Here is a 16,682-nt window from a genome sequence, read left to right on the forward strand (position 1 = left end):
TGTCTCTGCAGGATTCTCGAATTTCTCAGAAAGTGCTATGCAGTTTCTTGAAAAGCAGGGTTTGGAATCGCAGTAAGTTCCTGAAAATACATTTGTCTGTTTTATGTGTGCATTTATAACTGAATCACTTGGATTTTCTTAGCAAGCATTTGTCTTGCATGTGTTTCTCTTGTACATGCTTTTAATATTTATAATAATGTGAAGAGGTGGATTAATAAAAATAATTCATCAGCAGTCACAAGTAACTTAAGTTGCATTTGTGTTTTCTGTTTTTATTTTGGAGGTAGTTCCTACCCTCACATTTTGTTGTAGTTCATAAAATATTGTTCAAAACTATGAACACTTTTTTCGCAGTAATTCCCTTCAGCTTTGCAAGGATTGCTTAAAACAGGTGCTAGGTATCTTTTGCCATTCCTGTGGTATGCAAGAGGATGAATGTGCAAAAGCTGCAGATAAAGCTTGTGATACAGTTGGCATTAGGAGTAAATTTTGGCCTTCAGTCCTGTTTTCAGGTTCTATTAGTGTTCTCCAATTATGCAAAATCATTTGCTTGCTACAGGACATCCAAGTTTTGCATAGGCTGTTGAAGAACGTGCTATAGCTTGTTATGTTACACAAATATACAATCACTGTCATAGACAGCCTTTGTATATTGTAAAATGGATTTTGGTTACAATTCGTTCCCTATAGAAATGCTCTAAAATGCATTTATGGGATATGTAATCACTGTGGGAGTGCAACTTTGAATTTCTTGCTTGGAAGTTCTTAAGTATCATGCAGAAGCTATAGAATCTCTTTATTTTTGAGGAACAGAAGTTTCCTCAAACTAGATTAGTTTGTCATTTATGAATAAATTCATGGGAAACCCTTAACTGAATCCCATGTGTTTCTTAGCCTTTCTTCACTCTGCTTTTTCTAAGCTATTGCAGGTTTACTAACTTCTGTATTAATTTTCCTGTTCAGTGTTTGTGTATTTTTGAACTTGTGTGGTGCTTTGACTGCTTATGGCAGCAGTTGAGTTGATGATGGTGTCTCTTGGTAGTTGATATGACACAGATTAAGAAAGAATCTGAAACTCATGTGGATCACTAGATTTATTTTTGTTACTCTTTAATCTGTGTTAGTTACATGTCACTTGTTTTTTTGTGTAATCCAGTGTTTGTTTATTCTGTAACTTAGTTGATCATGGATATTTCTTCAGTAATTTTTTTTATATACTCCATAGTTCACTAAAACAAACTATATCAATCACTTGAAGAGACACGTTAATTGGCCATATGTATGTATTAGATAAATCTGTGAAAAACTGCAGTAATAACAGTTTGATAGAGCTTTTTGATGGATCAAGGTAGAAAGTAAGTAGTGTAACTTAAATATTCATTTTGTCTTTGACAACTTAAACTTACTGATGCATCTGTTCCTCTCTTAAAAACATAATTATTAAATTCATTCTATTAGCGATTTCTCTTATGTTTTGTTGTTAATTACAATATGAAATTATTCTTTTTTTTTTCCTTCTCTACTAACAAACTTAACATCTTACAGGCAGTAGCTTAGGTTTTCTGTTTTTCTAGGAAATAAATAGCTGACTTGGTGTTTTGTTTTTTTTTTTTTTAATTTTAACTCCAGATTGGTTTGTAATAATGCTGGTATTCCAGAGTAAAACTATAGAATAATGTTTGCTTTTTTTATTAAATGTTAGATACTGTTGAGTTGAAAGTAGTTTCTGATACCCTACCCCCACAACTTCCCCCCCAAGAAAATGCTTATTTCCTTTCTTTTCTTTTAGGGGTCCTGTGTCTAAACTAACCTTCAAATTGTTCCTGGCTGTTCTGTGTTCACTTATTGGTGCTTTTTTGACATTCCCTGGCTTGCGACTGGCTCAAATGCATCTGGATGCTCTGAATTTAGCAACAGAAAAAATAACACAGTAAGAGAAAATATGTGCACATATATGCTACTCAGTCTTTAATGTCTGAAAATAAACAAAGCAAACTATTCCAAGAAGAAGGTAGTGACTAAGACTTCTGTTGCTGCCTGCTTTTCGTATCCTGAGCAGACTTGCCACCTGCCTCTTTCTGCTCTGCCAGTCTGTTACCTTCTTTGCCTTGTAATTAGAGTCCCAATTAAAGGAGCTTTCCTTTCCTCCTCCACCACGAATGTTTCTGCTTACTGCTTCCTTTCCCCCATCATATCTTTTTTTGGAAGTTAAGATAACTTTCAGTAAGCAGAGATGCAACCACAGGCTCTTTTTTTTTTTTTTTTTCCCACCCCACCTCCAGGTGGGCATCGTGCTTTTAATAAATTTAGGATAAGACACAAAGAAAGGATGACCCAGAATATTTAATAAGGATCAGATGTTAATAACAGTTTAAAGGAATATTTTAATTTTCAGCCGTCCTTGAGTTTGTTAGTAAAATGTTTTCTCTGATTTAACTGTTTCTCTTCAGTGTTCTCTGGTTGGGAGAAAACCTCCAAATGTCTTTCATAGATTTTGACCTTTGATGTTTAATACATGTTAATGACAGATTCTGCAGCATAGGCCATTGTGATCATTTAGTCAGGTCACTTTCCTAAGAGAATTGTTATATCTTCTGAAATGAAAACTATTTATATGCAAACTGCATTATCTTTTATTTTCCACGAAAAATGCCCATCTTAACAATTAATCTGTGTTTAAAGTAGATTCCTTCACTCTTGGTAAATTTATAACCAAGTACTCTGTGTTACACTTGCAGTCGTCGTAGTTGAATGCATCCAGGTACAGCTGTAAGATGTTGGCTTGTTTTATCTGCTGTGAAGTTTCAGTGTGTAGACTGTGACTGAATCACCTCATAATCTGTTCTTTTCAGCTAAATACACTGCTTAGTTTTTAATTTTTATGGTTCTCCATATTTTAAGATTTCTTGTGCCTTTTTTGTAAGTATCTTCTATCTAGTTGTCCAACATCTTATCTGTGGACATGAGATCCTAGGCAGAAATATAAAATCTCTGAAACAGAAGTTCATTAATCATGAACTAAAAGAGTAATTAATATCCACTGGAGTGGGGTTATGAAAAGTAAATCTTCTCTAACCTAAAGTTTAGGTGATATTGGAACTGATTGTTGAAGGCAACTTACAGGGAAGACTGACACCCTTCAACCCCTCACCCTTCCCCCCCACCCCCCCAAAAAAAGTAAAGGTTAACGATTAACTGCCACTTCACTAATATGTTCAAAATGATTAATGTGGTTCTTTTATGTACACAGGGAGTGAGTTGTGTTTTTTTTTGAGGGGTAAACAGAATAAAAATAATCTGGTGTCCCTTTTGTTTTTGATAGATGGTTTGGTTTTTTTCTTTGTCAGGCGTATTCTTTGCTGCTTATGTTTTGGAATCTTCCTAATCAATTTGTACCACTCTTCTACACATTCACTTATTTTCCTTAGCCTGCTTCAGGAGTCTTTCAGCCTTTCTCCTTGTACTCAAACAAACAGAAAGGGATTCTTGCCACCCTTTGGCACACTCCAGTCCATTAACTCAGTAGGATGTCTTAAATAAGTAGAAGCTCAGGTAAAATGCTTTCACAAGTTACTGAAGTGCTTTGGATTGTTCTTTGATGCCGTCGTGTTCCCTAGCAACACTGAATAACTAGCAGTGCTTATTTCTTCGTCTGAAACCAATGATTTAAATGTGTGTGTGATGACATCTTCTGAAACATGCCAACATTTTAATGGTTTTAGGAAGCTTGATAGTTTGAAATCAGTAAGGTCTTGTGTTCTTTAGAATAACTTTTGATTACCACATTTTTTCTATAGTGTCGAAGCACTCTGGTTGGAGGTGGCAGTATAGACAAGCTGATTCTGTTAGTGAGGAAGCATTGCACTAGCAAAACCACCGGAACGACAGCACTGAAGTCTTCATCTGTTTTTGTTTCATTTTAGTAATGAAAAATGAGTGGGATATCAGGTTCAGAAACGAAGAAGGATATTAGTTTCAGGAAAAACTCCAGAAAACTATCTCCTCTGTTTAAATTCTAGTGTGTATTTTGTACTCAGAAATCAGAAGAGTACTACTTTTACATTAGCTGTGCAGTTTACTACAGTGCTCTTAAAATAGAATAGCTATGCTGGCTATTGTTTGGTTTTTGTCTGAATATCTTTAATTGAATGGAAGTACCTAGTTTCATTTAGTCAAGGTTTCTAAGCAAAAATCTTCATTGAACTGGGAAGTCTGACCTGTGAGAACTGCTTCCCCTGGTCTATATAGATAATGGAAATTAATCTGAGTACATTTTTACTAAAGCGAAAAAAATAAATACAGCAGCATACTTCCTGTAATTATCCTTATATGCTGACTGTAGGTTAAAACTGTAATAGCTAGTGCAGTTTGGTGTTACGCTATCATACGGACATTTTCAACAACTGTCTTTTACAATAGTGTGGAATAATGCAGGTAGCTCCTATCATTAAATTCTTTGGAATAAATCAAATTTTCAGATGTTCTAAGAGAACTTTTTTAAGCAGCGGGATTTCAAAGTATGTAAGTTTTTTTAAACATAAGTTATATCTATAAAATAGGGAAGTAATTTTCTTATTTACCCTGCCTCACGACTATTTTAAAATTTGAATTTCTCCTTTTGAATCTCTACTGCCCATTTCAGCAGCATGGTAATTGTTTGTATTTAATAACCTTTCCCTGTTTTTTTTTTTTTTCTTTCAGAACATTGCTACATATAAACTTCTTGGCACCTTTATTTATGGTTCTACTGTGGGTAAAACCAATCGCTAAGGACTACATTATGAACCCACCTTTGGGCAAAGAGAGCGTCCCTTTGTAAGATTCCCTTTAAAAATTCTTTCTGGGGTATGGAGAACAAAACCATAAGTTTAAGTAGTGCCCTGTGAAAGTCATAAAAATGTGAAAAACTTAAAATTTAACAGCATTTGCTTTCAAAGATAGTGTGGAAGTTGCAGCTGAGCTCTAAAAAGCTTCTGTTACTTCAGAAGAACGAGAATTAGTCACAAAGTGGTGAATGTTAAGGTGGTGGTTCCCAAAAAGCTGCTATCTTCTGGCATCTCCTTGTCAGTGATGGGTTGTTCTTCCTAGGGGTGGAATACGACCTCACTGCCACCTTCTGGAACCTTGTATCTTACATACTGGTGTAGGAGAGGAGCGGTTTCGCTGAAGACAGTCGGGGTACACTGGCATGAGAACTAACCTAAGCAATTTGTCTTAAGATCTAAGTGTAGATGAAGTGCATGTGGAATTGATAGCTAAAACACTTTAAAAAATAAAAAATGGACAGGATTTTCAGGAAGAGCGGTGTCTGAAATAAATATTGTACAAGTAGCATAGGTGATTGTCACTGTCACTTTAGTCTAGATAAATCAAAATGGTAGTAGTCAAATAGACATATAACAGATACGATTGGCTGATGCTTTTATTGTTTTCTGCTTCTAAGGTGATTCTGTGACCACTGAACTATTACATAAAACATCGCAAATATTTTGCGCTCCCATTTTGTTCCTTGGTTTTTCTTAAAATGGGGGTTTTGCTGTAACAGGGTATCTAAGGCAACTGAAGCACACATTTGCTATCTAGAACTGTGTGTATCAAGTCCTGTAATTATCTGAGCGAGCTTGTTTTGTAGTGTGTTGTCTTCATTACTCGGAATTTAAGCTTTTAAGAGCTATTCTTGTTTACAATGCATACTAATTTGGATCTTATGCTGTAACAGGGCTACTAAGAAGTAGCAGTAGAGAGAGGAGCAGAGGACCAAAGTTAATATTGCTTGCACATGAACTTTGTAACTTTAGATTGTGTTAGGGATTTTTGACAATATGCTTCAAAATTTCTTTACAGATGATACAAACAAATAACTCCATAGCAGTAGGTGACCTTTGGAAAACAGCATTGCCTTTCTTTTTTTTATTAATCCACAGAATGACAGAAGATACATTTGACACCGTGAGGTTGTGGATTATAATCCTCTTGTGTGCTTTGCGATTGGCTATGATGCGTCATCATTTACAGGCCTATCTGAATTTAGCCCAGAAAAGCGTGGATCAGATGAAAAAGGAAGCTGGCAGAATAAGTATGGTTGATTTACAGAAAATGGTAAGTATGGTGTTACTGAGGTTACAAATTTGGAGTCCTCTGTCTGTACAAATGCGTTTTCCCCAGTTTCTTATGACGTCTGTGGCACCAAAGCTGAAATCCGAATGAAGCTTCCTAAAATATGTCTCTGGTAAAAAGAGCACTATTACAGAGAAATTCTGCAGATCAAAATATACAGAGGTCTGTCATCCGTATTATGCAGATGGCTGTCTTAAGTTATTTGGAAGTACTCGTAAAAGATCCCATCATGAGTTGTTCTTTACAAATATGATGTGTTTCTGTTCAGCATGAATAGATCTGGGGGAGTGCACAGGCTGAGAGTGATCTGTGGCTACAACGTGGGGAAAAAAGAAATAGTTGAATTTAGAAGAGTGAAATACTGTTACCTAATCCCAACTATGATTTTTGAATTGTGGCAAAATTTAAGATTAGGTGGTTATATTTTACTATAAAATGAGACGTGCTTAATTCTGTCAGACCACCATCAAGTGCACTGCCCTAGTTACAAAACTGTCTGCCCATCTTCTTACTGTGGCAAAGGAAAAATTTGATTTTTTTTTTAAAGAAAAGTAATGAAACGTACCATCAACAAAGTGACGAGGTAGAAATTCGTAAGCTTGTTGTAGAATGGTGTTGCACGTTGCCTGCAAAATAAACTTACATTTCTAGTGTTGCATGATAGTGGTGCCTGATGATCCTGCTGAGCTGGGAAGTATTGCAGGAGGAGTATTGGAAGTATGCCATAAGACAGATTCCTCTCTTAGGATTGCCACTATTACTTATGATCTTGTCCTTGGCTTCACTGAGTATCTGAAGGTTGTTAAGTGGACTACGCAGTAGCTATTTACAAACAAAGGGGGTAGCAATTTGCTTCAGAAAAAAGGTTAGGAAATACAGGTAGCAGCAACTGGTTTGGACAGAACTGTGTTGAATGCTGTTATTGCATAATTTTGGTTCTGGGAGCTTTCACCCTATCTGTAAAACAATAATGTCTTTATGTGGTGTTTCCTAAATCTGTTTATCCAGGATCTCTGTATCTTCTCCTGGAACTGCCAGTAAAGTTTTCCTAGCTGTCATCCTACAGCGATGATGTTTTCTTACCATATTCCATCAATTGTCTTACAATATTTCTCGTCTCATGTTAGTTTTTTTGATGCTTGCTCATCACAAAGCCCTTTGAGGCTTTAGAAGTATTTCCAAAAATGTCATGTATGCCTTCATCTTTTCTAAAATCCAGTTACCTTTATTTCGTTGCTTGCTTGCTATTGATTTTATGACTTTTTTCCTTCTTTATTTGGTCCTGTCTTTTAGGTCAATAGCTTATATAAAATACGTAAGGCAACAATCTTGAGAAAGATGGAACAGATTGGGAGCAGGGGGAGGGGTAAATCTGAGTGGATTTCAATGAACCATAATGTATGCCTGAAATAAAGACCATTTAAATGCTGTTATTGATCAACTATTAATGAAAAACCATCCTGTCATTGTTCTTAAAACATCGGTGTTTCACAGTTGGATATCTTAAAAATATGTTGCTTTTGAGAAGGGACTGCAGTATTAACCTAACTTTAATTTACTTTTTATGAGGCTTTGGACAGTGACTACTGCTTCATTTTTTAAACAGGATTGAGTTTGAAATCACTGGGGACTTTAAAAATTGAACATATATTTAGCGTTGATTCTGGTTTATTGAAGGAGGAGTCTTTGAATGATGACACGGAGTTTGCAGAAGCAAAATTGTTTCTGTTCGTTTTAACAGAACTGATGCTTTTAATTATTTCCTTTCAGCACTTCCTCTCAGATTTGTAAATGCCCTGCAACTGGAGTTCATTATAGGGGTTTCTTCATTAGGTCTTTTGAAGAAAATATGTCACATCCCAAGATGTGGTAGAAAACATTTAAAACAGCTTTACTGCATAAGTACTTGTTGTTTTTTTTTTTTTTAAATAAATTGCTTGTTTTTCCTAGATCTATTCGTAAAGGTTTGTTTTGATCATCCAGAACTTATGAATTGCTCTCTTCTGTTTTCCCAGGTGGCTCGGGTATTCTATTATCTCTGTGTAATTGCACTGCAGTACGTTGCACCATTGGTAATGCTACTTCACACAACCCTGCTCTTGAAAACACTAGGTAGGCAAAATTGGATCAACAAAAATGTGTTGTCTCCTATACAGGGCTCTTAGATTTTCAGCTTACTAAAGAGAATTCGAATGTATGAGTACTTTAATACAGAAATAGGTTGTAGCTTCCTGCTACTTAAAACATACTGGTCTATGGCTTTTAAGCGGTCCTCGTCCTCTTCTGTTGATGCTTTTGACATCTTTCAATTATATGCTAATTTGTTTGATTTGTTTTTGAGAATTTGTGTAATACAAAAAATAGGGCTGTTTACTTCTGTTGAAATATTTGGCTAAAAAGTATTTTAAAAGTGAGTTGTATAAAGAATTATTGATTTAACCTTATAAGCATCTGTTAAATGAATTTTTTTCAGCTTTTCAATCTTAAGTGGTCTCTTTGAACAGAAATTGTGAGATACTGGGTTCATGTCATTATTGGGAGATCTGATGTCACTCTGGGTTTTTTTTTGTTTATCTTCTTTCTTGTGAGGGATGTCTTTCACAGCCTGCCACGCAGTCGTGGCATTCTTTTCGTAAAATGTCAATGGAGATAGGCTTTAGTAGGCTGTGATTTATCCCATTCTAGAGTAGACAGCTACACCTGGTGAGGTGAATCATACCCAGCACTGGCAGGGGTCTCAAGGCAGCTATATCATACGTAGATGGTAGGGTGTCAAAAGGTAAGGTGAATCCTACCCTAACAGTTTACTAGAATGATCAGGAAGCCATGCAGATGAATACAGTTAGTATTTACTAAATCTCAAAAAGTCAATATTTTTTTTGTGTGTGAAAAATATATCTAAGATGATCTTTAGAGTGGCAGAAATAACAGAACTTGAATGTGATTATACAAATATCTGTTACTTGTTTCTTTTTCACAGGTAATTATTCTTGGGGCGTCTACCCAGAACTGAATTCTGACACTCCAGTGGAGAGCAGCCTGCTTCCCAATTCAGTTTATTCTGAGTCTCCACCTGCTGATGGAAAGATGAAAGTAACTGTAGTACAAATAACAATGGCCTTGGGAAGCCTAAAGAATATTTTCACTCCACTCCTGTTCCGGGGACTCCTGTCTTTCCTCACCTGGTGGATTGCTGCTTGCCTCTTTTCTACAAGCCTTTTTGGGCTTTTCTATCATCAGTACCTGACTGTGGCATGAACAGGTCAAATGACAAAGCAAGCGTGAGGTCAAATACTTAGATACAAACCCAGGTACCCAGGAGGGGATGAAGAGAAAAGAAAACTATACATGAAGAGAAAACATATCAGAATTTTTTTTAAACACTTCCTCTGTGTTCTCAGGGTGAATATTCTTATAATGTTTAAAATCGCAACTGGGTTTGTTATTTTTGTTACCCAAATGGTAGGTAACTAATTGAATTATAGTATCGGGACTGACTGACATTATTGGGTGGCAGGTGGTGGTGAGCGTGCTGAAAAGATACGACCTCTGAGTATCTTAGTTTCCATAAACAGCAAGCCAACCTCTAAACTTTGTTTTAAGCATCAACAGTCAGTGACAGAACTGTGTTAGAAGGGTACTGGTTATAGTGATGGTGGCTGCCTATCAATTAAATCTTGAAACTGAGCCATACAATGGAAGGAGAGAGGGGATTTAAAAAAAAATAAAAATATTCTGTTGGATAGCTATCAATCACTTTTCTCCATGAAAAATGAAATAATCCAACAGGACAAAAGAGATACTGTATATTACAGTAAGGAAAGTTGTATAAAATTTAAATTTAACAGGAATAGATGTATGACCTGACAGGTATTGCTGCCTAAATATTTTGCAGGAATGCTTGTGCAGTAAGAGAGGGGTTATAAAAAATATATTATTTCTGTCCCTGCAGTCACTTTGAAGTAATGGCCATCTATATTGGTGCTAATAGTGATCCACAGATTCCATTTGGATCTTTTAAATTTATTTTCAGGTAATAGATAAATTCCATTGAATTCACAAAATAATAGGAGACGATTAGTGACGCCAAACATTTCAAAACAAAACAGTTTAATCCTGCTGACTGAGAGTGTATGTGTCTGTGTAATGTACATATAAATATATATTATATATTAAATATATAATATATATGAAGTTATAAAATATGGAATCTTTATTTTAAATTACTGAATGTATCTTACAGGGCCGTGGGAGAGGGATGTATGTGTATCTAGTAATTTCAAGATCCCTTTTGAAAGGAAAATTGAATTTTTTCTGAACGTTCAGTTGAAAGGGCTATTTGTTTTTGGTGCCTCTTCAAAGGTACTTAGCTATACTAAAGAACTTATGCTCTTTTGGAAGAAAAGATCTACTTAAACTGTTAATCTTGAAATGTCTGCTCTGTCAGATGATGATTTTTGTCACTCTAATCTGTGTTATCTTGGCCATATAGTAACTACTAATATCTCTTGGCTTCAGAAATAAATTTTCTGTATAATAAAACAGCTACAGTAAGGAGCAAAGCATAAACTTTACAAGTTTTGCTTAACTGGAGAGATAGATTCCAAGTATAAAACCATTGCAAAACAAAGAGGATGACAGTTTTTCAGATGTTTTGTGTAATTGCAAAACAGGAATGGGAATTTATATGCAGTAGTTTTTTTAAAAAATTAATACTACACTTTGCAGAGGTCAGTGGGTTTTTTAACTAATACTAGCTGGTTTTATGTTAATGTTCTTTCTCTTGAATTTGTGTACAGCTTTGGCATATAATAAGCATTTATAAATGGAAAAGCTTAACTAAATATTTAATATGTAGCAAACCTACCATATGGGAAAACAAACTATCAATGAATGCAGAAAACCAAGAACTTAAGATGGGGATAAACTGTCTTACTGTGTTGAATGCCTTGTAAGTTATTTATTAGTTTATTAAATTGTATTTACTGATACTAGGGAAATATTTGTGCACACCATCCAGTACCTTCCGCATGCATTTGGGATGTCTGAGAACACTTTGCATGATTTTACCGGTTTCATTGCAGTATCGTATTTCAGTGCTCCTGGTGCTGAAAGCTTTGTTTTTTTTCACACCAGCTTTTCATAACTAATGGGGACAAAGGCTTAACTGTGTGAATTCGCCTAAAGAAAAATATTTGACTTCTTAGATTCAGATCTCGAAAACATTCCTAGTAAATGTCTTTTGGATTAATAGAATGACAAAATACGACAGATCCAGCAATACTGGACCCCCTTTCTGTTAGTTCGAGATGTATCATTACTAGTAGAAGTAATAGGGCCAGCTTTTAAGTTATAGTTAGGTATCCAATGTATTTCATTCAGGAAAATAAAACAGTGTAGTCCAGCCTGATTCTTATGGTGAACTTAGGCGAAGCAGCTCACTATATAGGAGATATTGTTGCAATCTGAAGAAAAGGAATGAACTTTGGATACTGGGGAAGACTTCAAAATAACGTTAAGTAACAGAGTTTCTGTTGGCATAGGTATTTATTCTGAAAGCTCGTAAGTAAAAGTGAACTGTAGTTATAGAATATTGCATTCAGCAAAGGTAATTGTGTGTGTAGCCGAGCTTTACAGTGCTTTTGGTAAGAGCTCATGCTGTCTTATTCTTCAGACGTCACACTGATCACAGTGAAAAATAGGCACCTGGATGTTGCTAAAGTTAAGATCAACACTTCTGGCCATTGCTGTTTCATTGTTCCGCAGAACTGAATAGTTGACCTTCTGGTCAGCCGTCTGATCCAAGTGGGAGATGGTCTTTCTTTGGAGCCATTTAATCCTTACATGAGTCTAGGAGGCTTATTATAAACTAAAATATAGCAATAAACGCCTTTGAAGTGTGAGGTGACAGTGAAACTGGAGGGAGTGTATTGCTATAGTTGTGAGCAATGCTTCCTACAACTGTGAGATATGCTCAACAGTGACTTTTAAAGCAAAATGGCAACGCTGACAGTCCTGACTTACATATATATTATGTAAGGTTGAAAGGAGTACCTGCTCGCTTCTTTAGTAAGTTACTTTAAAACAGCAGCTGGCAACTGCTTTTTTTTGAGACCTTTATCAGCATCTTGGGGTGGGGCGTGTGGGGGGAGAAGCATCTTGCAGAAATGGAAAAGCAGGTAAAACATGACTGGGAGATTAGCAGTTTTAATTCAGGATTCTTAAGCATTTTCTCTTGCTTTTTGCCCACTAGCTACTTCATTTCTGAGAGATTTTAGAAGGAAAGGTGCCTTTGACAAAGAATCAGCTTTTCTTACTTTCTTCCTTCCTCAGTGCACATCTCTTTCTCACTCCGGTAATGTGACTTGTTAGTTGACTTTTTTCCTGTCTATAGCTTTTTCCCTATGTTCCTACACAGAACTGACTGGGCTAAATTAATTCAGGACTATATTTTGTTTTTGAAGGATTATTTCCTGTAAGTACTTTAAATAACTTTGAATTCTAGCTGAAGTATAAACAAATTTCTTAATGAATGTTTAAACACTGCACTTTTATTATGAAAGTCCCTTTAGAGAGATTATTAAGATAGTGATAAATCCAAGTCTTCCAGCAACTTCAGGGAAGTCCATACGTAACACTTGTGTTATTTCCGAGCTTAGAGAAGTTGATTAGGAAAAAGAGAATGGATTATCGCAAGCCTGCTCTTCCACTTTGCACGCGATGTTCTCAGTCAGCACTTGTCCTCTTCTCAACCTGTAGGATTTGCCAGGTTTTGAGGTATTTTTAGCTGCATGGTTTTTCTTCTTACAGACTTCTCTTGCATAAGAATCAACAGATGAAGAAATGGGGGAAATAGGTAGCATCAGTACAAGGGAACATCCTTGTGCAGAGGGACACACTTTAGAAAATTCATCTCTTTGACAGTTGTTCTTCACCTTCTTTGAGTCAGAAGTACTGGAAGATTTGTGGATAGAGATGTACACTTGGCTTACCTGGATTGTGAAGTCAAACTCGCCTACAAACAAAAATGCCACCAAGATACATCAACACAACAATTAGGTAGAATACCCGTTCTGTATAAAATGGTTAGTGAGTATGGAAATTTCAACTAACCTCAAAGCAAAATTTAAGTTTTGTATTTTGTCACAGTAACTACAGCTAAATGGTAATAAAGGTCTTGGATTTACCGCATAGAAAATTTAAAGTATCTAATCGTAAAGCTGTTGGAAGGTTCTACAAGGCAAAAGGCCTTATGCCTCTATATTCTCAAAGACCTCTGTTTTCCTTTTGAACATAGCGTATTTCTGCAGAGAAGATTTTTGGGCAGTTTTTGAAAGCTTCATGCTTTGCAGTATGACACAATTTGTGCATTTCTTAGCCACAAAACCCCCAGACTTAACCCCCGAGTTCATTTTGTCACTACAAAGTTACTACAGTGTTTTAGTTAAGACTGAAGAATTAAGTGCATGGTGAAAATGGGAACATGGAATGAACATCAGGCCAAAGAAAAATGTGTGTTCTCTTGGAGAAATCTTTCCATTGTGGCTGAGCAAAATCTTAATAAAAGAAGGCAACAACAGGTCACTTGTATCCTAAATCAAATATTAAATCTGAATGTTTACCATTATGAGTAAATAAGACTGTTATTTTCAGCATCTGCAGCCTAAGTCCTAAATCCCAAACAGCAAGTTAAGAGCAATATTTTGACCTCATGGATATTTACTCTAAGGACCATCTAGGCAACAAGTATTGAAGCCAAATGTCTGATCTAGTTAAGCGAGCTGATGCAGAGTAGTCAGTCCTGTGCTTTGGAGTGATTTTTTTTTTTTTTTTTTTTTTGGTGCAACTTGTTCTTCAGCAAGGTCTGCCATGCTTTGTGGCCTTGGCAGTGCATGCACTGAAACGGATGGCATGTCTAATCTCCGCTCCTAATCCTAGGCTGAAAGGTCTTCCTCCTCTGCAGGAGGGGCCAAGATGTTATTTCAAGGCTGCTTTTACTGACATCTGTATATGCTGCACTTAACTCTTTCGAGTCTCTCACTGTGGACTGCCAGGAGAGTAATGCTGCACTGGACATTGTTTTGCATGCCAGTGTATGTGTATTTTTATAACTTTGATTTCAATGGCATTTTTAATGGAAATTATTTTTAATCCTGATACCATGGATCATATTTTCATTTTTTTAATTAATATCAGTGCCTGCAACTAGAAGTCAAATACTTCTGCACTAAATTTTTTTTAAAACTTGATGTCCAGACTGAAGTGTCAACAAGTATGCAGTTTTATATTGAAGTGTGAAATCCATCTGTAAATACCAAACTTTTTCCCCTAAGTGATCACACATCAGTCAAGAATCCTTATTCAGATTTGCAGCGTTTCCCTCAACATGCTATCTGTATGACTGCTATTTATAAAACAAACACCTCAGTAGAGTTTTGAGTAGCTTTTTACAAACTCCTTAGTAGTAGGCCATTTCTGTTTATTTTATGATGCTGCGAAGTATTTTATTTTTGAAACCTGGTTTAAAATACCTTATGCTTAAAGTCAACCTTTTTCTCCTTTACTCTGTTCATTCTAACTCTGCTTCTCTTTATTTTCTAAGCTTCAAGAATGCATGTTTATAGTATTTTTGATAAAAACCTAGGAAAAAGAAAAATGCACCAAAAATTTTGTTTCATAAGTACAGTTCATACCCATGTCATGACGTGCCAACAAACAGTTTTTAATTCTCCTGTATTCAGTCCTTCCTTTGTCCCGTTGTTAACAATCGTGCTGTGTTTTCAGTATGTAAGGCTTTCTAGGAAGAATACATGTGGGGAAATACTCTGTAATAGCAATGACAGGAAACTTTGTCTAATGTGTCAGTCTTCCCATTTATGTGAGCAAATATTCATGTAAAGATGCTATTAAATGACTTGAGCCTAAAACTTCTCATAAGGTAGACTTGTTACAAATTGCACAGGGAACATCCTCCAAGCTGTAAATATTTTAGTTTAAACATGTCTCTCTGTTGCTGGGAACATACATAAACTCAGTGTTGTTCTGTTAATAGCCTTTTTCTTGTCTTTTTAAGTGAAAAGCACTAAATACTTCTTATTCTAGAGCAAACCTAAGAACAAAAGATTCCCCTCCCTTCATTTCAGTATTTGCCAAATGGGAAAGACTCTGATGTAATTTATGTAAGTTCCAGCTTCCTCTTATTGCTAAATTAGTGTTAAAATACGATTTTTGTAGTTACAGCTTTACAAGCATTAAGACTGTCATGCTTCACAGTGAAGATGGTGTCAAGTGGTTGTTGCATTATATCGACCTGTCCCGACCGGTGGTGCGTTACCTGCTGTTTCAAAACAAATTGTCTTGTTTGCTTTATGCTTTAGAGGTTCATTTGGGTCCATGAACGGGAGAGCGCAGCACATGTTGGAAAAAACTGGGGATTTGCTCTCTTTTGTGTTGGGGTTTTGTGGGCATTTGGTGGTTGATTTTAATTTTTTTTTTTTTTTGGAGTCGGTGTGGATGATACTTAGGTACAATTACTACAAATAATAAACAACCTACAGTAACATTGCATTCTTTTTGTACACTGTAGACTAAAGTGCCTAAATGTGGGTGGTCTCTAGAAGACATGCTTTAAATTTCTTGCATGTACCTTTGTAGTTATTTTGCTGCATAATAGAAGGTTAACTTTTTGGAAAGAAAATGCAAGGAATGCTAGCCCTTAAAATGGGGTTTGCTATAAAATTATTGTTTCGTTACAGTTTTTGACACGCAGAATGTTCGTGTGTGTTCATGGGTTATTACACGTTGGAGGCAAATAAGATTTTGAAGAAACCTTTTTCCATCCTTGCGACTCTAATGATAGTCTGACAGCTTTTCCCACTCCCTGACTGGTAATACAACACCCCACTGCCAGCTGTGCATTCAGTTTTCCTTTTTTTTATGGCCGGGGGAAAGGACTTACACAATTCTGAAAGCATTGACTTTGTAGGGACACCCTGGGTGTCACTTACGCCCGAGTTGTGCAGGCACACGAGTGACTTCAGCCAGGTAAGTAATTCTGCGTGAGCTCAGAAAGGCTGCGCTCAAGTTCACTGCATCCGCATAGATTTTTGGGGCAGAAAGAATACGAAAGAGCTGGATTGTAATGTGGCTGGCTGGCACCCAGCAAAGGGGCTCCGAAAGAAAAGGCACAAGTTACACCTTGTACCAGTTCTGTGGGACGCTGTTTAGGGTATTGAATAGCGAAACCAACCTCATCTTTCAACTACTTCCCTGCCTCTGAGAACGGTGAGAGCCGAAGGTGGAATCCTGCCTGGTCTGGCTCAGCAGGGAAATTAAAAAAAAGTGAGGAAACAGCAGGTGCCTACTCTTGAGTTAATTACGCGTTCTCAATGTGAAGTGCTGGTAAGTTGAGATGGTGTTGCTCATTCAAATCTACCAAAGGAAGCCTTCCTCCGAGGAAGGCTTATAAAAGCATTTTGAGCTTTTGGCTCTAAAAAGTGGCGGTAGCAATCTGTACTGTATGAGTACATTGCTTGGGAAATGTTGCTCCAGTAAGCTTACCAAAT

The 16,682-nt window shown here is 36.4% G+C and overlaps 1 protein-coding gene across 3 annotated transcripts in view; it reads left to right on the plus strand.

The window, feature by feature from the left end:
• TMEM161B (transmembrane protein 161B) overlaps window positions 1-15,394 on the plus strand; it is a 53,271-nt gene extending 37,877 nt beyond the window's left edge. For 2 of the 3 annotated variants that reach the window (XM_063319642.1, XM_063319643.1), the window contains exons 7-12: window positions 12-72; window positions 1,790-1,930; window positions 4,702-4,815; window positions 5,925-6,099; window positions 8,133-8,229; window positions 9,098-15,394. In XM_063319642.1, coding sequence (XP_063175712.1) covers window positions 12-72; window positions 1,790-1,930; window positions 4,702-4,815; window positions 5,925-6,099; window positions 8,133-8,229; window positions 9,098-9,375 — 866 coding nt within the window. In that variant the 3' untranslated portion in view covers window positions 9,376-15,394. The remainder of the gene's footprint in view (window positions 1-11; window positions 73-1,789; window positions 1,931-4,701; window positions 4,816-5,924; window positions 6,100-8,132; window positions 8,230-9,097) is intronic. The other variant, XM_063319644.1, reaches the window with a different exon arrangement.
• Window positions 15,395-16,682: the final 1,288 nt, after the last annotated feature.

This window comes from Chroicocephalus ridibundus, chromosome Z, assembly GCF_963924245.1.
Source record: "Chroicocephalus ridibundus chromosome Z, bChrRid1.1, whole genome shotgun sequence".
NCBI lineage: Eukaryota > Metazoa > Chordata > Aves > Charadriiformes > Laridae > Chroicocephalus > Chroicocephalus ridibundus.